The sequence below is a fragment of the Oryctolagus cuniculus genome, chromosome 13 (genome assembly GCF_051225735.1).
Source record: "Oryctolagus cuniculus isolate XC-2025 breed Fujian yellow rabbit chromosome 13, ASM5122573v1, whole genome shotgun sequence".
Taxonomy (NCBI): domain Eukaryota; kingdom Metazoa; phylum Chordata; class Mammalia; order Lagomorpha; family Leporidae; genus Oryctolagus; species Oryctolagus cuniculus.
Window position 1 is genome coordinate 26,576,569 of NC_142879.1, and position 23,034 is coordinate 26,599,602.

Here is a 23,034-nt window from a genome sequence, read left to right on the forward strand (position 1 = left end):
TGAGTTTATAACACTGGGTATAATATAAAGCTGCTTTCTATTATTTTTGCCAGTATCCATTTATTTCCCTTGTTGAGTAAAATTTGACCATCTGCTTCAATGGTTAATATAGTGATAAAACTTTTTAGAATATATATACTATAAATAATGTACTTGTTTGAACACTAGGAATAAAAGAACCAGATAACTTTTTTATCCTCTTGCAGTGGCTGTTTTCAATGGACACCAAAACTCTACCTTTTATGTAAAATCCAGTCTCAGTCCAGATGACCAGTTTCTACTCAGTGGCTCCAGTGATGAAGCTGCCTACATCTGGAAGGTAAGTTGCCAGACTCCCCCTACAAATGCAAAACTGAAGTGTTCTTGGAAACATTTCTGCTGTCTGATACAAGGTACTTTTAATGTAAAATATGTACTATTAGCTTCTTCCACATCAGATGTAGGGATTGCTACTTGATAGCTGAAACGTCACTCTCTCAGAGACTGTATGATACTTTCATTTTCATGGCCAAGGTGTATCCCAAATTGATAATCCATATTCTCTGTTCTACATGTTACCAGGAAAATAATTGTAACTCTTAAAGTGACAACTCTGAACTAAGAAATATAAAGCTTTCAGTTTGAAGCCCTAGGGAGAAAATGTCCTGGGGGAAATATTTAAAAAAACGAAAGTGGTTTCTATATACGTAGAGTTGCAAAAATGCAACATGACCTTATTAAAAGCTTTCTTTCAGTGACAATATCCTAAATGATCACAAGGTGGAGATATTGTTCTAGCCTAGATGCTTTTATGTTGGGCCTGCCTGTTAACAGTGCTTGTCACTAGCACTAATGCTTCTGAGTTCTATACTAAATTTTGAATTTCAAATTGGTCTTATGCTTCTTATTTTGCTAATTTTTCGCTTTTCCTTTATCTTTCCCTCATTATCATACCTACATTCCATTCTTTACTTTAGCTTCCAACTTAACTAGAGAATTTTATTCCTATTACAAGTCTTTATCTTTTGAAATTTCTTGTTCTTTGAAACAATTTGAATTTCAGACATACCAAAAAGCATAATAGGGGATTGTGTAGAAAATACATATGTACTGGTAATTCTATAAAATCAAGTTACATCAGTTTTTAAAATTGTACATATACATAATTACATATATATTTTGTGCACACACAAGGGTAGTTCAGAATGTTCATGGAAAATGCACATTATCTTTTAATTCCATTTTTCCACAAACTTCTTAAAGTACCCTCATATATATGTTGTGTATTATAAATACATACATATATGTATAGTTTTCTTCCCAATTCTTAAAATTTCTCTAGCATAAAAACCTTTTTAAAATTTTGTTTCAGGGAATGAGGGTTGAAGCTATACTTCTTCCCTTTGAAGACACTCACAAAAGATATTTGGCTGTTGTTTCTAACCCATATTCAAACATTTAGTCAGTGGCCACCATATACATGAGTGACCGTTTGAATTCCTAGGCTGGGTCACATGTCACAGCTGAATGACGTGGTTAGACATGATGTTCTCCTGCCTGTCCACACATAACTCAGTGTACAGGCCCTGATATTTGAGATCCTGGCAAGCTTACTGCTCCTAAAATTGAATTTGCCTAGTGAGGTTGCTCAGTTTTTCTTTTCCATGCTAAAAGGGGGGAGGAGAGGAGTTTTAAATTATAAGCAATTTGATACAAACTGATGATCCTTGCTGTTAGATTGTCTTACAACTTTGCTGCATGTTCAAGAAATTAAAATTCTTTTAAGCATTAGAATTTTTTCTGTGCTACCAAGTCCATGGGCATAAGAAAACAAGTGAAAGAAGGAAGGCGTGTATCTTAGGACAGGAAAGAATGGCCTTTTAATTCTTATTACAACTTCACTAGGGGGAGATGTAATAAATTTACATTCTCAGGTGCCAAGGCCCAATATTAAAAATACAAAGATTTAATATGCTTTTTAATTTCCTACCCATTGTCCCACACCCCACCCCCTTTTCCCTGGTTTGTTTCTAATGTAGCCAATGAATAGTACTGAAGTGGCTATAAATAAACTGATTTGGCACAGTCATTCTACCGCTGACTGGCGAAACACTGAGCCTGACACTTTAGGAAGTGTAAATGATCTCATGGCAAAAATAAAGATTAGATTTGGTTTCCAACTGGGCACAGTAAGAGGTTTTGTGAGGAAAAGTGCTGATCGTTTCTACATGTTTAAGTCTTTTTTTTTTTTGAGGTCTGTACATTAAGAGTCATTTACCTCTAGAGCTACCTTCATAGCTGTAACTTTGGGATTTCTTATGCCATGAGGTTTTTGTTCTATAAAAAGTAGAATATGTGAAAAAAGGACAGTTTTTCCTCTCCATCCTCCTAGTACATGGATGTCAGTTCCTGGGACTTCATAGTCTCCTTCCGTCTTAAGGAAAGGCGGGCTTTAAAGATGAAATCATGTATAATAACAAAGTGGCAGTAAATGAAAACTTAACAAATGAAAACAAAAGATTTAAAGTCCACCTGATTTTTATTAGAGGAAATTAATCTTTGAAGGAGTCGTGAAGTGCTATACCATAGGTTAGTCCTAAACTATCAAAGTGCCCATGAGTAAAATTCATAAAAACTTACTAGATAGGTTTTTCATGCCAACCTACAATGTTCTTCCCCCACTTTTTTCTTATTGATATAGAATTCATGTAACATCAGATTCGCCAGCCTACTCATTTTAAAACAGACAATTCAGACGTTTTTAGTATAATCAAGTATAATCATCAAGTGCAGCAATCACCACTCTGATTCCAACATTTATCACACAAGAAAAAAACCTCGTTCCCTTTAACAGTGACTCTCCATTCTCTTGCCCTCAACAACTGCTAACCTACATTCTATCTCTGATCTTGCCTGTTGCAGACATTTCATATAAATGGAATCATAAAATATGTGGCATTTTGTCTCTGACCTCTTTTGCTTAGCATAATGTTACCAAGTTTTACCCATGTTACAGAGTTATCAGTACTTCATTCCTTTTTTATGGTTGAATAATATTCCATTGTGTAGATGGGTCACATTTTATGTATCTGTTCATCAGTTGGTGGACATTTTAATTGTTTCCACTTTTTGAATTGATAAATAAAAGTGCTGTGAGCATTTGTATATAAGTTTTTTGTATGGACATGTTTTCAGTTTTCGTGGGGACATATAGCTAACAGTACTATTGCTAGGCTGTATAGTAATTAATTCTGTGTAACTTTTTTAGGAGCCTTCTCTGTCACTTTTAAGGCTGAGTAAATTGCCCAGCTGGTAATATTCAATCAACAATTGGCTTTCATTATTATTATTAATAACTTATCAAATTATAAAAAAATTTTCCAAGTGTTTCTTTTTTCTCTAAAATCCCTATGGATTAATTGTTCATAGATTGTGTTGATGGACATATGATTTTTCTTGAAACATTTTATTTATTTATTTTTAAATGTATTTGAAAAGCAGAGTTACAGAGAGAGAGAAGGAGGGAGAGACAGAGATTGTCTACCCACTGGTTTACTCCCCAAACGGCCACAACAGCCAGAGCTGGGCAAGTCCAAACCCAGGAACCAGGAGCTTCTTCTGGGTCTCCCACATTGGTACAGTGGCCCAGGACTTGGGCCATTTTCTACTACTTTCCCTAGAGCATAAGCAGGGAGCTTAATCGTTTTGGGAGGTAGTACTTCTTGTACTTCTTTCTTTTTTCTTTTTTTTCTTTTTTTTTTTTTTTTGACAGGCAGAGTGGACAGTGAGAGAGAGGGACAGAGAGAAAGGTCTTCCTTTGCCGTTGGTTCACCCTCCAATGGCCGCCTTGGTCGGCGCGATGCAGCCGGTGCACCGCGCTGATCCGATGGCAGGAGCCAGGTATTTATCCTGGTCTCCCATGGGGTGCAGGGCCCAAGGACTTGGGCCATCCTCCACTGCCTTCCCTGGCTACAGCAGAGAGCTGGCCTGGAAGAGGGGCAACCGGGACAGAATCCAGCACCCCGACTGGGACTAGAACCCGGTGTGCCGGCGCCGCAAGGTGGAGGATTAGCCTAGTGAGCTGCGGCGCTGGCTGAGGTTGTACTTCTTACTGTGCTGATTCCTGCAAAGGGGATTGACATCTCTAGGGTGACTCAGCTGTACAACGCTGTGAAATGCATTTTACTGGTGTCATGTGGTGATGGGAAAGGCACATTCTTAGTCATATGTACAGGACAGCATGATGTGACCCTTCTTTATGAATTAAACTGTATTAAAATATCGTAAGACTTAACTTGAAAATTAAAAATTTTTAAGCAAATTAATTTAAAAAAATGTTCCACAAAATATTGAGCTGGCGCCACGGCTCACTAGGCTAATCCTCTGCCTGTGGCGCCATCACACCGGATTCTGTCCCGGTTGCCCCCTTCCAGGCCAGCTCTCTGCTGTGGCCAGGGAAGGCAGTGGAGAATGGCCCCAAGTGCTTGGGCCCTTCACCCCATGGGAGACCAGGATAAGTAACTGGCTCCTGCCTTTGGATCAGCGCGGTGTGCTGGCCGCAGCACGGCAGCCATTGAGAGGGTGAACCAACAGAAAGGAAGACCTTTCTCTCTGTCTCTCTCACTGACCACGCTGCCTGTAAAAAAAAAAAAATATATATATATATATATATATATGTATGTATACATATATACATACACACCAGTGAAGTACCTGGTAAAATGAAGTGTTTGCCCCTTCAAAATGAAGATTGTCCAGCTCAAAGTGTCTTAAGTGTCTTGTCCTAAATGAGCAGGTAACATGTTTCGGGTACCTTCAGCATTCACAGTTAAGTATTTCTGAAAGTGATTGATGAGAAGATCTGAAAATGTGTAGGCTATATAAAAATATATAAAAACAGGACTAAATTGTCCACTTGAAGTATACTACCTAGCAATTGAGATTCATCCTTCCAGAAGGAAAGTTACCAGCTAAGGGCTAAGGGAAAAATAACAGTCTTGAATTTTAGTAGAGATATAACTAAGTAGTCTTGATTTGAAATAAAAACTTTCCTGGTATCTAAGTTCATATTAAGAACATATCTTGTCTATTTTAATTGTTGTCTCAGTTTTGTTAACAGAAATTCTTCATTATCCATTGGAAATTCTTTTTTCTGAACTGTAACCACAGGTGGTAAGGGCCTTAGGTAACAACCTTGAAGCTCTCTAAGGCATATTAGGGAGATTCAAAGCCTATATCTGGGAGACCTTACACTGCTATGCTGATTTGTTTCTTTTTGTTTGGGCTAGGTCTCCACGCCATGGCATCCTCCTACTGTACTCCTAGGTCATTTTCAAGAGGTCACATCTGTATGCTGGTGTCCATCCGACTTCACAAAGGTGTGTAAACATGTCTGTGTCACTAAAAAATAGATCACTGGAGCCAGCCTGCAACACTGGCATCCCATTTGATGCCCATCCCATTTGAGTCCCAGGTGCTTCACTGCCCATCCAGCTCCCTGCTAATGTGCCTGGGAAAGCAGCAAAGGATGGCCCAAATCCCTCGTCCCCGGCACTCACATGGGAGATCCACAGGAAGCTTATGGTTCCTGGCTTCTGTCAGACCTAGCCCTAGCTGTTGTGGCCATTTGGAAAGTGAACCAGAGATTGGAAGATCTCTTTCTCCCTCCCTGAGCCTTTCAAACAAATAAAAATAAATCTTTTTTTAAAAGTAGATCACCAATTTGCAGATTTTCCTCACATTTGCCTAGAGGGTGATAGATTTTAATATTTAAATGGAAATGTGAAAGGTCTAGAGGTCATCCAGAAACCATATCAACATTACTCATATAGTCTGCTTTTCTGTACCTGTTGAGGAGCTTATCAACTGAGGAATAAGGATGAGTTCCTGGTTCACTGGGGTTGTTGCTTTCTTAAGTATAGAGTTACATTTTTTACTTAACTAAAATTTCATCTTAAAATCTAAGATGAGAACTAGTCTTTCACATTCTTTTTTTTTTTTTTTTTAAGATTTATTATTTTAAAGGCAGAGTTATAGAGAAGCAGAGGTAGGGAGAGAGAGAAAGATCTTCCACCTGCTGGTTCACTCCCCAGATGGCTGCAATGGCCAGAGCTGGGCTGATCCGAAGCCAGGAGCTTCCTCCAGGTGTCCAGTGCAGGTGCAGGGGCCCAAACTCTTGGGCCATCTTCTACTGCTTTCCCAGGCCGTAGCTGAGAACTGAATCAGAAGTGGAGCAGCCAGGACTTGAACTGGCACCCATAAGGGACGCCGGCACTTATAGGTGTGGTTTTACCTATTCACCACAGCTCCAGCCCCCTAGTCTTTCACTTTCTACATACTATCCAAAATGAGATGTTATAAATAACATCTTAGCTGTTCTTCACAGTCCAGTTTGGGTTTTCACAAATAATGATTATTGTGAAGTGTTGTTTCTTTTTTTGTTTTGTTTTGTTTTGTTTTTGACAGATAGAGTTAGACAGTGAGAGAGAGACAGAAAGATCTTCCTTCCGTTGGTTCACCCCCCTTAAATGGCCGCCACAGCCAGAGCTATGCCGATCTAAAGCCAGGAGCCAGGTGCTTCCTCCTGGTCTCCCATGTGGGTGCAGGGCCCAAGCACTTGGGCCATCCTCCACTGCCTTCCTGAGCCACAGCAGAGAGCTGGACTGGAAGAGGAACAATCGGGACTAGAACCCAGCGCCCATATGGATGGTGGCGCTGCAGGTGGAGGATTAACCAAGTGAGCCACGGTGCTGGCCCTGGTTTTGTATTTTTTTTTTTTTAAGGTTTATATTTTGTTTATTTTAAAGGCAGATAGAGAGATCTGTCCTGCTTCACTGCCAAGACGACTGCAATGGCTGAGGCTCCAACAGGTTTCCCACATGAATGGCCTGGGGCCCAAGTACTTGCCATCTTCCACTGTCTCCCAGGCACATTACCAGGCACCTGAATCAGAAGCAGAGCATCTGGGACTTAAACTGATGCTCCAGTATGGAATGCTGGCGTCTTAAGCAGCGGCTTATCCCGGTGCAGCACAGCACTGGCCCAGAAGTCTTTTATATGTTGGGTTATCTGTAGCCAAACTGTAAAAAGAAGTAGGTCTGGAATGTTTTAGACATTCTAGATAAAGAAAATATGCCCACTTTTAAATTTTTAAATAGTGAAAATAGAAAAAGAAACAGAAAAACTTACAATATTGAAAGGCCAGAAGCAAACAACTCTGTGTATATATAGGATTTCATATAATAGTAGCCCAAGTTCTAACTGGTGTCCCAATCCCCATTGCCTCAAATCTTTGGGTTGTTCTTTTTTACAAGAAATCTCACTTCTGTGGAGGTCTCCCTTTCATGCACAATGTTTTGAGATTTGTTATCTATTGTTCCCATCTGTTTCTTATTTATTTGTTATTATCCTGTAGAAACTATTCATGGTATCCCTGCTAGCTTTCCAGTACTACTATGGATTTCTCTTTCTTTTCTTTTCTTTTTATTTATTTATTTATTTACTTATTTATTTATTTATTTATTTGAAAGACAGAGTTACAGAGAGGCAGAGGCAGAGAGAGGAAGGACTTCACAGGTTCACTCCCCAGTTAGCCGCCACACCAGAGCTGCACCCATCCAAAGGCAGGAGCCGGCAGCTTCTTCCAGGTCCCCCATGTGGGTGCAAGGGCCCAAGTACTTGGGCCATCTTCTGCTTTCCCAGGCCGGAGCAGAGAGCTGGATTGGAAAAGGAGCAGCTGGAACATGAACCAGCGCCCATATGGGATAGCAGCATTGCAGGCAGCAGCTTCACCCACTTGGCCACAGCACCAGCTCCTCTTTATTTTCATACCCCTGTTACCATTTCTGTGGTGAGCCTCATGGCAGACCTTCCCTTTTTTTTTTTTTTTTTTAATTATTACCTTAATCATCTATAATTACATCCTAACGGCATTATCCCACTGAGATTCCATGTAACTTCCAGTGAAATTTCTGCTTTTAAGGTAGAATATTGCATCTTCATGGAACTTTCTAAGATGAATGGTTTTTGAATATTCACTGTTGACTTTTTTCAGTCCTCAGGTATTACCCCATTTTCTATGAAAAAAAAAAACTCAAAGTAAATGGCAGAGCTGTTTACCCACACTAATCTAAGTCCTTTGTAAATAATTTTGTCCTAAGCCTAGGATTAGGGAGGTAGAGCATGGTTGGTTGGTTTGTTTATTTTTTTAAAAAATGTTTTGACTTTTGGAATAAGAGAAACTAAGGTTTGAATTCTAGCTCTGCCACTTAATTGTGGTGACTTTGAGCAAATAACTTTGTTCCTGGTTTCCAAATGAGATTATTTGATATTGTAGGAATAAAATAGTAGAAAAAATAGGAACTGCCAGATGCAGTACAGGTGCTCTGTTAGTAACTACTGTTAATAGACTATCTAGTGACTCTGAGATTCCAAGCGTTTCTTGCTTAGCAGTTAATATGTGTATCTTCCTTTGGCCTCCCAGTAAGGAAAGGAAAAAGCTGCCAGTCTCTTGGGGACCAAGACTTAAGAGAATGTGTGTTCTTTTTTTCTCTCTCTTTAGTGACTGAAATAGAGAAACTATATAAACAAATGCTGGGGAACAACTCTGGTACCAGTGGCCATTTGCCACAAGCTCGTCAAGCTGGACTTTCTCTGCCATAAAAGGCTTGGGACCAAGATCAGGAATAGCCAGATCTTTTTAAAGGGGCAAAGGTTATTTTTAACTTCTTTCAGCCTAGTGAACTTGTTTTCCAAGATTGCTCCTTTACCTATCTGAAAAAGAATCTCAAAGGAACAGTTTGATTCTACTTGTCATGGCTTACTGAAGTCATGAGCTAAGTACAATCTTGGAAATGATCCTATTACTTTAACAGTAAATCAGAACATGCAGCAATCAGAAGATGCAGAAACAGAATATTGGTAATACACATTAATTTACCATTTAGCAGAAAGAATAAAAAGGATATAACTTGATATTTCATTCTTACATAGAATGATAAAGACTTGCCCAGCTCCTTGAGAGAACAAAATGAAATGAGTCTGGTTTTATAGTAGAGCTTTAAGTTAAGTAAGAAATAACTGGTAACAAACAACATAGTGGCAGAATGTTTATAAAGACAAAAACTAGAGAATATCAACTTCTTTGGAAATTTGGGAAGATTCCTGTAAACAAGGAATGAATTTATATGATCTTTCAGATATCACTGTATATATCAGACAAAATAATTTTCCAGTCATGAGTCCTTAGGATACATCTGTTTCTTACTTTGTTGTGAATATTTGATCGCAAGTTTTAAACTTTCTTCCTGGTTCTCCTTTTTAGATTGCTACCTGCTCTGATGACAATACACTCAAAATTTGGCGCTTAAATAGAGGCTTAGAGGAGAAACCAGGAGGGGATAAACTTTCCATAGTAGGTTGGGCCTCTCAGAAGAAAAAAGAGACAAGAGCTGGACTAGGTAAGGATATCATGAATTTTCTGTTTTTTTATGGTTTGACTAGTGGTAAGCTAGATTTGATCTTGTTTTGTTGTGTTTTTAAAGAAAAGTACTATTTTCTTAGCATTGTTTTCAGTAAATGTTTTATGAGCACTACTAGGTTTATCATCTACACAAAGCGCTGGAATACAGTAGTAGATTTATTCAACAAATATTTATTGGATACCTGCTATCTGCTGGGCATCATTCTTAGTGGCTAAGGATTCAACAATGAACAGAAGAATCAAAAATCTCAAAGATGTAAATAGCATGAGAGGGGATAAGCAAGATAAAGAATAAAAATGTACTGTGTCAAATCAAAGTAATTGCTTAGAAAAAGAAAACAAGAAAGGAAGAACAGGGCTGGCATTCTGGTGTGGCAGATTAAAGCCTCTGCCTAGGATACTGACATCCCATATGAGTGCCAGTTTAAGACTGGCCTGCTGCACTTCCCAGTGTAGCTCCCTACTAACACACCTGGGAAAGCAGCAGAGGGTGGCTGCTGCACCCACAAGATCCGGAGGAAGCTGCTGGCTCTGGCTTCGATCTGATCCAGCCCCAGCCATCATGGCCATTTGGGAAGTTAACCAGTGGATGGAAGATTAATCTCTCTCTGTGTCCCTCCTCTTTCTGTAACACTGCCTTTCAAATAAATTAGGGGGGAAAAAAGCAGAAGCCTAAAATCTGACCTTTAGGTCTGGCATTGGTGGAGGGTTTGGAAACCTTGATGAGAATGTGAAGCGGTAGTGGCCGATGGGTGTCTTTCAGGATGAAGGGAGAAAAAAACTTGGCGATTGCAAGCATAGACAGCTCTTTCAAAGAAATTTGCTAGAATGGGTAGCTGGAGGAGTTGAAGTTTGGTGGGTGTTTTATTCTAGTATTAAGAAAGAAAAACTAGCATTTTTTTATGTGATTGGAAAGATCTCATATGGAGGAGGAGTACTGATGCAAGGAAATGTGCTGGAGCAATGTCCTCGAGGAAACATGAGAGTATACTGTAACACAGAAGTAGAAGAGTATGCCATTGCAAGGAATGTGGATAACCAGAGAGAAGGCAGAACAGAAGTATGTGGGCACAATGGAAGTAAGTGGAGAGATAGGATGGTCAAAACTTATGAAAGCTTTCTTCTGATCTGATGGCTTTATTTTGTCAGTGAAATACAAATCAAAATGATCAACTAAGAATAAGGATTAGGGGGGAGAATAAAGATTTGGGGGATTTGAGAAGGCACAAGAGTCTAAAATGATCACTGACAGAATAGAAGAGTAAATAGACCAGGAAATTAGCATTATTGGGCATGAAGAGTCAGCTTGAGGCCAGCAGTCTATTCATTGAAAGTGAGTACTCAATGTGGTTCAGCAAGTCAGGTTTTGAGGAAGAACATAGAGGTTAAAGATGAATGCAAGAGAATGATTACAGTGACTGATGCTGAGATTTAATCTGGCTACAGAGGGTGGTGAGGATGTGGTCGGGAACGGTGTAAAAAAGGTGTTATCAATGGATTGAGGGCTCCTGAAGAGGAAGGATTGTTGGAGTAGAAGGTGAGACAGCAGTATATAGACTCATTTTCTTTAAGGATTTATTCTTTCACTTTATGAGCTGCAACTAGACTTTAGGAGGGGTTGCATTGCCCTAAATTTAATTTCTAAGAAGTCTTTGATGCTGTCTTATTTATGTTTTTTTACTGTCTTAATTTTTGAAATTGTATTAGTGTTAGCAATTTAATAAATCATAATTCTACAGGATAAATAAGACAAAGAACAGTCCCCAGACCAGATCTTTTGCCCCCCATAGTTTCCCTTTCCCAGAGGTAGTATATATTTTCAAATTTCTCAGTTGATTTTTTGATTTCTGTGTCTATTTAAATAATATTGTGTGTTTCTATTTATTTTTAGCAATTTTCGGCCTTCTCTTTTCAGTGTTTTCCCATATCAAGGGTCTGAGTTCAAGTCATAGCTTTTGCTTCTAAGTCCAGCTTCCCACTAATGTACACTTGGGTGACAGCAAGTGATAGCTCAAATAGTTGTGTTCCTGCCTCCCACATAGGAAACCAGAATGAGTCCCAAACTGCTGGCTTCAGCCTCGCCCAGCCTCAGCTATTGTGAGCATTTGGAGAGTAAAAACAGCAGTTGGAGGATTTCTGTGACTATCCATCATGTCCTTCTCTGCCTTTCAAATAAGAAAACCTAATTTGGTTAACTACAATGTATGTTTTTCTTTTGTCACCTGTGCTTTCAATGTTATATCAAAGAAACCATTGCCTATCCCAAGGTCACAAAGACTAACTTGAGTTTTCTTGTAGGGGATGTTTGGTTTATGGTCTATGATGATCCATTTTCAATTTATTTTGTGTTTGATTAGATGTTGTTGCATGTGGATGGCATCGTTTTCTAAGAAGATTATTGTTTATCCCATTGAATTAAAGGACATGTTTGTTTTGATGCAAAAAAATTGAAATCAGTGCATAAGAGGAGTCTGAAATGTTCATGGAAACTCATATATTGTGAAAGACCAATGTGGCTTTCAAAATTTTTTGCATCAAAAACAATTTGTTTTTTAATTTCATTTTTCTACAGACTTTTTAAAGTACCCTTTTATATGCTTATGTTGGAACCACATTAGCCTGGTTACTGTAGCTTTGCAGTGGGTTTTGAAATCTGGAAATTGTGTCCTTTATAGTTTTTTTTTTTTTTTTTTAAGACTGTTTTGACTATTCTGGATCTTTTTTTTACAAGCTGTAGGATGAGCGTTTCAATTTCTGCAAATTAGCCAGCTGTTTTTGTTTTTTATTTGAAAGTCAAAGTTACAGAGAAAGGGGGAGATACAGAGACAGATCCTCTATCCACTGGTTCACTCCCTAGATAGCTGCAATGGCCAGGGCTGGGCCAGGCCAAAGCCAGGAGCCAGGAGTTTCATTCTACTCTCACATGTGGGTGGCAGGGACCCAAACACTTGGGCCATCTGCTGCTTTTTCCAGGCCTTTAACAGGGAGCTGGATTGGAGGTAGAGTATCCAGGACATGAACCCATGCCCATATGGGATGCCAGCACTGCAGGTGGCAGCTTTACCCACTGTGCCACAACACCGACCCCAGCCACTTGGGATTTTGATAGGAATTGCATTGACTCTAGATCAGTTTTGGACGTATTGCCATCTTAAGTTTAAGTTTTTTGATCCGTGAACTTGGGTGGTTTTTCCTCTGCCATCTTCGCTTGTATTTTTCTCCCTCATTTTAGATGCTCTGAAATGAAAGAGTCACGAGGAAAGGGCCATCAGTCTTCCTGTCGTTTACACATAATTTTAACTAACATTTCAATTACTTTTTGAGATTTTTTTTTTCCGCCTTTGTGTGAGAGATTCCTTTTTAACATAACCATAATTAGGTTATATATACATTTTGATTTTTGGGGATTTTTTTACTGAACATGACGTCTTTAGAAACACTATAAGTTATCTTTTTTACAACAGTATTTAAAATATGTCATTGAGTAAATGTTCCACAGTTTACCTAGCTAATCTATTCATTACATGTTTTATTTCCAATATTTTGCTAAAAGTTGTTTTTTTCCCTGAATTTAACACAACAAAACAAAGTTCACATTAACACCTAAACTGAAATTTAAAGTTCAAATTATGCCTTGATTCCTCCATTCCTGGATGATGCTAGGGATTCTCTGAAGAGCACTACAACTTGACTCAGGTGCCAAAGGCTGATACCTGGGTCATTTGACCCTCTTAGGAAACTTCTAGCAACAGATTGGCTGCTGCTATCCCTATTGCCATTTTGAGAATTATGTATCTATGCTTTTCCAAGCTTCTGATTGCTTCTGCAAGCCTTCGTTGCTCTCCTGGGTTTCATTTCTTCTCTTCTGGCCTTTTTAACAAAGAACTGAAAGACTTGATGTGCCAAGGCACAGCCTCTTTCCCCTCTGCCCTACTTTTCCCAGCCAGCATCTGCTCTATCACTAGTACTATTCTTTGGCTTTGCATCACAAACACTTGTGGAACTTTTTTAAAGTTGGTGTGTCCCCAGTGATTGATTCAATACCTCTGAAAGTAAGTACCTGTGTGGTTTTTTTTTGTTGTTGTTGTTTTGTTTTTGTTTTTGACAGAGTGGACAGAGAGAGAAAGAGAAAGGTCTTCCTTTGCCGTTGGTTCACCCTCCAATGGCCACTGCGGCTGGCGCACTACGCTGATCCGATGGCAGGAGCCAGGTACTTATCCTGGTCTCCCATGGGGTGCAGGGCCCAAGCACCTGGGTCATCCTCCACTGCACTCCCTGGCCACAGCAGAGAGCTGGCCTGGAAGAGGGGCAACCAGGACAGAATCCGGCGCCCCAACCGGAACTAGAACCCGGTGTGCCAGCGCCGCAAGGCAGAGGATTAGCCTAGTGAGCCACGGCGCCGGCCAGTACCTGTGTTTTTATAAAGTTCCAGGGAAGTTGTATAGCAAGGATAGAGAACCTCTAGTGTAGGCATTATTGAATGACAGAGATCATTATTCTTACTTTAAAGAGAAAGAAGTCTTACCTCTTCCATCTCAGATGCCTGCTTCAGTCTCACAGTCAGCAGGATATTTACAGTCAGTTTTCTGTTTCCTGGAACTTCACCCTTTTAACAGTCATCAAGTTTAACTGTGTTTAGTAATTCCTTTCAAGGCACTATGGGGGACACTAGATCTGCACTAGATCTGCAGATGAGTAAATCAGCCTCACCTGCCCTCCAGACTCACAGTCTAGAAGGCAGATGCAAAAACTATGGTACATTTTAAACATTTCTCCTTGCTCTATAAACAAAGAGCTCTGGGAACTCCATGGGAAAAGAGGAAAGAAGTTTGGGAATGTGTCACAGTACAGTTAACATTGTCACTAGAGCCTTGAAACATGAGAAGAGCTTTTGCCTGACAAAGAAGGGAAAGACTTGGCAAGAAAACCACATGAACAAAAACAGAAATGTGACTGTACACAGCGTGTTTAGGAAGCAGAAAGTATCTCCTGTAACAAGACCCTAAAGCAGCAGAGCGTGCACATGATGAGTGAAAGGCCAGGTGGCAAACCTTCATAGAGAAAGAAGCTGCGAATGGATTATTAGGAAGCTCTAATTCCTGAAAGGAGCTGACTGTCAGGAAGCCTTTAGGACAGTAACCCAGTCTATGCTGTGGTGTCATCAGATCTTATATACTACTTTAGGGCAATAAGGAATTGATCTAAGTATGTAAACTAGAAAATGGCATGTCAAATTTTAAGCCAGTGTAGTGACATACTTTGCAGCTGTTAAAAAGAATGCTATACACCCATGTTAAGATTTACAGAGAAAAAGATAAAAGAGCAAAATCGCAAAACATTGCGAATACATTGGAATAGGGTAATCTGTTAGTTTTGCTTTCCTTTTTAAGGTACGATAAACATATACTTTTTGTATGTGGTAATAAACACAGAAAATTGTGAAATGCACAAGAATCTGAGTGAAATGAAGGGTTATAAAGAGTTTTTACTTTTCACCCTCTTCCCCTTGTATTGCTTGAATTTCTTCACAATGAACTTTTATTACTTTATTACCTAGTTACTGATTTTAAAAAAATTAGGGGCACAACCCATTAAGTTGCCGTCTGGGACATCCACATCGTTTTTCAGAGTGTCTAGGCTCAATCCCAGCTCCCCTTCCTATTTAGCATCTTGTTAATACACACCTTCCTGGGAGGCCACAAATAATGGCTCAAGTATGTGAATCCTTACCACCCATGTGGGAGACCCAGATTGAGTTTCCAGCCCCTGGCATCAGACTATCCCAGCCACAGCTTTTAGCAGACATATGGGGAGTGAACCAGTTTCTCTGACTTTCAAATAAATGAAAAATGAAAGTAAATGAAATTTGACTGAGTTTTTCTAATCTTCAAAGTTAGCAAAAATCTTGGCTTTAACCCCCACCATCATAACATCCAGAAGGAAGAGGACATACCCCAACTTTCAGATACATCTGTTTCCTGCTGACCTTTCAAAAATACCTCCCACCCGTGCCATGGCAGTATCAGAAACTTTGGTGCCTGGTTTGTCCCTAGCCCAGCTCTTCCTTCTCCTCTTGACCTGGCCTTAGACTCAGCATATACAGTAGAACTTTCTACCCTGAGTGTACACTTGAGCCCACTTAAGTGGAACAAATGTCTGTGGTAGCAGTGCAGTGACTGTTCTTGAGAGTGCAGCAAATGAAAGCTCTTCTTTCCTTCTGAAGTAATGACAGCAGTCAAGCTGTGAAACATGGAGGAGCAGCTCTGTGGACAGGATCCTTTACTAAGTCCTTTCCATAGGGGTAGGATATGATCTTGTGTTGTGTAAGATTTTATCTTATTGGGGCTGATGCTGTGGTGCAGTAGATTAATTCTCCACTTGCGATGCTGCCATCCCATATGGGTGCCAGTTCTAGTCCCAGCTGCTCCTCTTCTGATCCAGCTCTCTGCTGTGACCTGGGAAAGCAGTGGAAGATGGCCCAAGCATCCTGGCCCCCTCCACCCATGTGGGAGACCCAGAAGAAGCTCCTGGCTCCTGGCTTCGGATCGGCCCAGCTCTGAGCGTTGTAACCATTTGTGGAATGAACCAGCAGATGGAAGACTTTTTCTCTGTCTCTCCCTCTCGCTGTCTATAGCTCTACCTCTCAAATAAATAAAAAAATTTTTTTTTAATTTTATTTATTTGAAAGGCAGAGTTACATAGAGATTTTCATCTGTTGGTTCACTCCCCAAATAGCTGCAACCGCTGGAGCTGGACCAGTCTGAAGCTTCTTCCAGGTATCCCACATGGGTACAGGGGCCCAAGTACTTGGGGCATTTTCACTGCTTTCCTAAGCACATGAGCAGAGCTGTACCAGAAGTGGAGCAGTCAGGACTCAAACTGGTGCCCAGTTAGGTTGCCAACATCACAGGCAGCTGCTTTACCCACTACACCGCCATGCCAGCCCCAGTAGTCATTTGTAAACTAAGGTGAGAAGCCACATGAGGGCTAGTCACCTTATCTAGTTAAAATCTATCTCCACTGAATGTGTTAACAGTCCAAGGAGATGCAGAATTGGGCGTAAGTCACATAGTAAGTGAATGCGCCAGGTTTTAGACCTGTGCTTCTCTGAGAATCCTTGTGCAGTTAGTGCTTCTTTGCCCAGCATCAACAACCTAACAGCTTTACTGTTGGAATCCTTTGTTGATGGATAAAAATGGACGTAGGACCTTCTCAAAAGAATACATAACATAGGCCAACAAGTACAAGAAAATCATCAGGGAAATGCAAATTAAAGCCAAAATGAGATACCACGTCATACCTGCTAGAATGGCTTTTATCAAAAAGACAAAAGGTAATGAGTATTGGTAAAATCAGTATGGAGGTTTCTCAAAAAACTGAAAATAGAATTACCATGTGATCACACAGTTCCACTTCTGGATATGTATCCCGAGAAGTGATAGCAGTATGTGGAAGAGATAATCTGCATGCTCACATTCACTCTAGCATTTTTCACTGTGAGTCAAGATACAGAATCAGCGTAAGTGTCCATCAGTTGGCTAATGGATAAAGAAACTATGATATGTATACATAGTAGACTACTCTCCAGCCTAAAACGGTGGGAGTCTTGTCATCAGCATGCATGTAACCTGGAGGATGCTATGTTAAGAGAAATAAACCAGGCACAGAAAGACAAATATGACCTGATCCCACTTATATGTAGAATCTAAAAAAGTCCAATGCATAGAAATAGAAACTAAGCAGTGATTACCGGGGGCTGATATCAAGGGGAGCAACTGGAGAGATACTGGTAAAAGGTACAAAATTTCACTTATGTCAACATATAAGTGTTTGTATATGTGGAATAAATTCTGGAGTCTATGATACAGCCCAGTGAATGCAGATAATAGTAAAGTTTTTGTCACATAAGAATGAGTATGTGAGGGGATGGGCATGTTAATTAGCTTGATATAGTCATCCACGTTGTTTTCATATATCAGGACATCACATTGCACCCTGTAGATACAACTTAAAAAATAAATTTCTCAGATAAAAGATTACCAAATAGCATATACATTATACTTTGTTTGATGAATGTGAAATGTATAATATATTATATGCACAAATACAGGAAAATACTAACAGTGGTTTACCTGGGTGCTCTGAAATTTTTCTGTATTTTCTAGATTTTTATAGGTGTCTGTTTTGCAATAAGATGTTGGGAAGCTGGCAGTTAGGGAAAAGAAAATCAATGTGGCAGGAATCACATATATATAACCTACTTACTGGTAAACCAACCTTTGGATGATTGGATCAGCTGTCATTTTCCTTGATGAGAATTTAGGGACTCTGTATGGCTTTCATTTCTGGTTTTCATGATCCTCTCTTTTTCAGCAACAGTAACAAGTAGCCAGAGTACTCCTGCCAAAGCTCCCAGGGTGAAGAGCAGTCCGTCCGTTTCCTCTCCATCATCTGCAGCTTGTGCTCCAAGCTGTGCTGGAGACCTCCCTCTTCCTTCAAATACTCCCACATTCTCTATTAAAACCCCACCTGCCAAGGCCCGGTCTCCCATCAACAGAAGAGGCTCCGTCTCCTCCGTCTCTCCCAAGCCACTTTCGTCGTTCAAGATGTCTATTAGAAACTGGGTGACTCGAACACCTTCCTCATCACCTCCCATCACTCCGCCTGCTTCTGAGACCAAGATCATGTCTCCAAGAAAGGCCCTGATTCCTGTGAGCCAGAAGTCATCCCAGGCAGAGACTTGTTCTGAATCTAGAAATAGAGTAAAGCGGAGGCTAGACTCGAGCTGTCTAGAGAGTGTGAAACAGAAGTGTGTGAAGAGTTGCAACTGTGTGACTGAGCTTGATGGCCAAGTTGAAAATCTTCATTTGGATCTGTGCTGCCTTGCTGGTAACCAGGAAGACCTAAGTAAAGACACTCTGGGTCCTACCAAATCAAGCAAGATTGAAGGAGCTAGCACAAGTATCTCAGAGCCTCCTTCTCCTGTCAGTCCTTACGTTTCAGAAAGCTGTGGAACACTACCTCTTCCTTTGAGACCTTGTGGAGAAGGGTCTGAAGTGGTAGGCAAAGAGAATAGCTCCCCAGAAAATAAAAACTGGTTGTTGGCCATGGCAGCCAAACGGAAAGCGGAGAATTCATCCCCACGAAGTCCATCGTCCCAGACACCCAATTCCAGACGGCAAAGTGGAAAGACGTCACCAGGCCCGGTAAGGCAACCGTGGTAGGAAGGCACATCTCCTGGCTTGAGGGAGGACAGACACAGATCTCTTCTTGAGGCAGAATGCTCAAGAAAAGAAAATATTTATTCCTAGAGTTGCCAAATTTAGCACATAAAAATACAGGATAAATTTTGCATGGAACATTTATAGTAAAAAAAATTGTTGTCTGAAATTCAGATGTAAGTGGGTGTGCTGTATTTTATCTGGCAACCCTGTTTACGCCCATTAAAATCCCCTCGTCAAGGCCCATTCTCCTCAGCCCTGTTGCCTGATTCCCTAAAGCCTTTCTCATGCTCCAGGATATCAGTTCAAAAATACCTCTCCTCTCCTGTCAGACAGTATGCCATCCTTTTTATAGATAAAGCTGTTGTTCATGGAAAAGTTGCCAACATCCATAAGTAGGTTTCCAGTTTGTAATTGCAGTTTGTGATTAGTTAAAATACAGTGAAACTCGGATACTTACAAAGCATTTTAAGTGCAGAATTCTTCTAGATTTTTACGACTTCTCCCTGATTTTTAGTCCTCTTGCTCATACCAATGTTTTTAGTATAACAAAATAGCATAGTTCCTCTTATTTCTGTAGATTTCTTATTTCATTGGCTTATATGACATTTAAGTTATATAATAACAATAATAGATATTACTGGCAGAAATGGATTTTTGAACCCTGAAAAGCATAATGATGGTCACAGAAGTAGCCATGAGGGACCTGTGGGCAGCAGAGGGAATAGAATGCTTCTGCTCATTTGTTTGCAGGTTATGGAGAGGTGGGTCAAGGAAGTTTCCACTGTAATTCGTAGTAGCCTTTGTTCTGTGTTAAGGAGAAGTCCATAGGCTGGTTGAAATCTAATCCAGGAGGCAAGATGAACACATCTTTCTTTCTAAGGGCAGAAGCTGGATAAGCATAGGCTTGGTTCACGTTCTCCACCTGCTTTCATCAAATGCATCCTATAATTTCAGGGAAGATAATTGAGAAATATTTCAAAGGCTTCTTAGTATGCAGTCTCCAACCAAGACTTTTCCTACAGAAAATGGGGGGAGGGGCTTAGAGAAAGTTTTTCTTCCTCAAAATTATGAGTAATCCTGTTTTTTCAGGGGAACTGATCTCACCAATGTGGAGTATAACTAATTTCAGTGACTTGTTTTCACTAATACGTAAATCAAAGAGTCTTTAAACAATAATGTGCTATTCATATGGTTTCTTTAAAGCTAAAGTTTCTTTATGTGATGAAAATGCAGACCTTCAGAAAAAGGTAACTGCTACCACTTAAATAGCTACCTTATTTATAAATTGGAGAAGCTGATTTACTTATTTATTTAAAAGAGGATAATAATTGTAACCTCTTTGTTTCTTATTGGTAGACTTAACTGTTTACATTAAAAGTCCTAAGCCTTCTTTCCTTGCACACCATCTACAAAATTTTTACTATATATCCTGTGCAGATCAGCCAAAAGAGACCCTGCCGTCAGAAGTATTTGCAACTGAAAACTGGTTGACAAAATAAATTTCTAGGCATCCTAAATTAAGGTTCCCCTTAATTTTAATTGTTGAGGTAATAGCTAAATTTTTATCTTGGGAAATCTCTGAAATCTCAACTTTGTTCTTCCAGGTCACCATTACTCCCAACTCCATGAGGAAAATCTGTACATACTTCCATAGAAAATCCCAAGATGACTTCTGTAGTCCTGAGCACTCAACAGAGCTATAGGTTCTAGTCTGAGTGAGTCAACAGAATCCTGGTCCACCAAAACAAGATGACAGCAGCAGCAGAGTGACTCTGTAACTCTGGTTTTTAAGAAAGCTGCCATCTTTTCATTTTTAGATAAAATCTTTCCAACTCTGAAATGCACCTGATCTGGTTTTTCTACTGGTTGTGTTATACACAGTGTTTGTTTTTCAGAGTGAATGCTGGGTTTAAATTTCATAAAGTTGTCATTTTGTAGCATTTTGAGTGAATAATTTTCACTTTTTAAATTATGCAACTTCTTTACAATATTGACACCTCAGCTTATGCAGGCAAGAAACTGAGTGTTGTTACCATGAAACTGTACACAGAGGGAAATGTCTGCAAGACACAGCGCAAGGCCTCCCTGAGGCATCTGCTGGAGACCCCTAGATCGGTTCTGCCTCAGACAAGCATAATTTTATTTGAAATATATAATCTTTTCACTATGCTTTTGTGTTTTCTTTGTAAAGCGTATATAAAAATGTGATGTTCAGATAAGTACATTTATATTGGTTTAGTGTTAAAATACAATCTCTTGAGTTAAAAGTCTTTATTTTAAATGCAGTGATAAATGTCAGCTCTTTGGAGAAATGAGGAGAACAACAATAGAAAGCTATATCCATCTTTCTCCCAGAGTACCTTCCATATGAGATTTAAGGTTCTCGTATTTCTTAACAAGCTTTTGCATGGGAGGTTATGATTTTGCCATTTACTGGAGAAAGGTTTTGTAAATCAGCAGTCATACACACTGAAGCTGGAATTTGACTTTTGGAGAACTCTTCAGTTCTCTAGGAACTACAACTTGTTTTAAAATAAGACATCAGACTTTAAGAAAAGTAATGATTTCCTGTTGGTATTTTTTGTAAAAGATGATGGCTCTGAACTAAATATTCACACCTGAAAAATAAATCTTGGCTTTCTCTTCATGTACGTAAAAAGCAGTAGCCTTTTAGAATAGCCCTGAGACAAAAAGGCATTGTGCTTTCCCTAGATATTTAATAGAGAGTATATAGAGACTAAATCTAAATTAACTAATGGGCAAGACATCTTAAACAACAATTATGTATTATTGACCATCTCAAAATGAACCCTTGTTTTATGGTTTTTTTCCTTTTGTAACTTCATAGAAAGAAGCCTTATGAACTTTCCATGTACTCTGTGCTTGGAAGGGGGTCCACTTGCAATCATAACATTTGATTCATTTTATCCGTATTTCTGAGGGCTGTGTAGACTTTATTCCTATTTCGTCATGATTTGAAAACCTGTTTTTTTATGGAAGCTCTTTAATTCCTTTGATCTTATAAATTAAAGCTTGTAACAACCAGGGCCACATAGGTCAATTAAACATAGATTTTCCCTGGCTTTATCCAAAGAGGGAAAACAAAGAGAGGTTTTAGAATTACAGTGTTCAAAACTAAGTGCACCGTGGCCTTAACTGAATATTTAGGAATTCAACTTACATTTGATGTTTGGTTTTTGAGTGTTGGGCTATGGGAAGGTATTATTTGTGATCGATACCTGCCAATAATGCTACTTTGTTGTTTTTAAAGCCAGTAAGGAAAAAAATGTCATGAAAAAGAAAACGATCAATATAAATAGATGATGTTGGTTTTGTCCCTGCGTATCCAAGAGCACTACTGAGTGAAATTGGGGTAAACGTGACTGTCAGAAACTGTGCCCAGGGTCTAGTGGGTGCAGCATGTCCCACTTGGAAAACTAGTACTTAAATGGGTGCCAAAGGTCAAATGTAATGAGATAATAACTATCCCTGCTTGTGTCAGTGTCAGACTTTGAGCTGATCCTGAATAATAATAAAGTCTTTTACCTTATTTGATGTCCTTTTCTGAGCATTTTACATTAATCTAGAAACAGTCTACAAAAAAAAATAGTAGTAATACCTTCTACTTGTGCACTAAACAAAATGTTTGTTCCTAAGTACCGAGTTACTCATTAAATTATTTGGGATCATGGGAAATCTTCATTGTGTATCAGCTCTTTAGATATTGGTTGAAAGTTAAAGGCAGGCTGAGCCAACATTTTGTTGAATTTAGGTGAGTTTAATGCTTTACTAGATCTGAATCCAGGAAGACAAACTAACTTGTCATAACAGTAACTTTTATCTAAGGTAACAGGAAAACTTATTTCTGAGCCATTCTTGATTGCACACTAACAGGTTGAAGGGTTGTTAAGGAATAATGGAAATTTGGTCTTTCAAAAATTCACCTGAGCATAATGTTTTAACATTTATTCATTTTTATTTTGGAGGCAGAGTGACAGAGGGAGAGACACTTAGAGTTGTTTCATCCACTGGCTCATTCCCCAGATGCCCACAACAGCTGGGACTGGTCTCAATACAGGAGTGGCAGGGCTCAGCACTTGAGCTGCCTCCCAAGCACATTAGCAGGAAGCTGAGTTGAAAGCAGAGGTGGAGGTGGTACTCAGTGTCAGGTGCAACTCTCATAATGGATGTAGGTGTCCCAAGGTGTGGCCTAATCTGCGATAACACCCACCCCCACCTGAGCATATTAAAGAATAGCCATTCCTCCCATTTCTCTGCTAAACTAAGAGGATTTCAAGAATATATAACTAGTTCTCATCTCAAAGTTTTAATGTTCTATTCAAAATTTCT

At 39.5% G+C, this 23,034-nt stretch overlaps 1 protein-coding gene across 3 annotated transcripts in view; it reads left to right on the top strand.

The window, feature by feature from the left end:
- Nucleotides 1–22,234, top strand: part of DTL (denticleless E3 ubiquitin protein ligase adapter) — a 53,356-nt gene extending 31,122 nt beyond the window's left edge. For 2 of the 3 annotated variants that reach the window (XM_070055255.2, XM_002717528.6), the window contains 5 exons: nt 207–319; nt 5,268–5,357; nt 9,302–9,437; nt 17,834–18,666; nt 20,289–22,234. In XM_070055255.2, the coding sequence (XP_069911356.1) occupies nt 207–319; nt 5,268–5,357; nt 9,302–9,437; nt 17,834–18,666; nt 20,289–20,387 (1,271 nt within the window). In that variant the 3' untranslated portion in view covers nt 20,388–22,234. Of the gene's footprint in view, nt 1–206; nt 320–5,267; nt 5,358–9,301; nt 9,438–10,376; nt 10,540–17,833; nt 18,667–20,288 lie in introns of those variants that run through there. The other variant, XR_016219606.1, reaches the window with a different exon arrangement.
- Nucleotides 22,235–23,034: the final 800 nt, after the last annotated feature.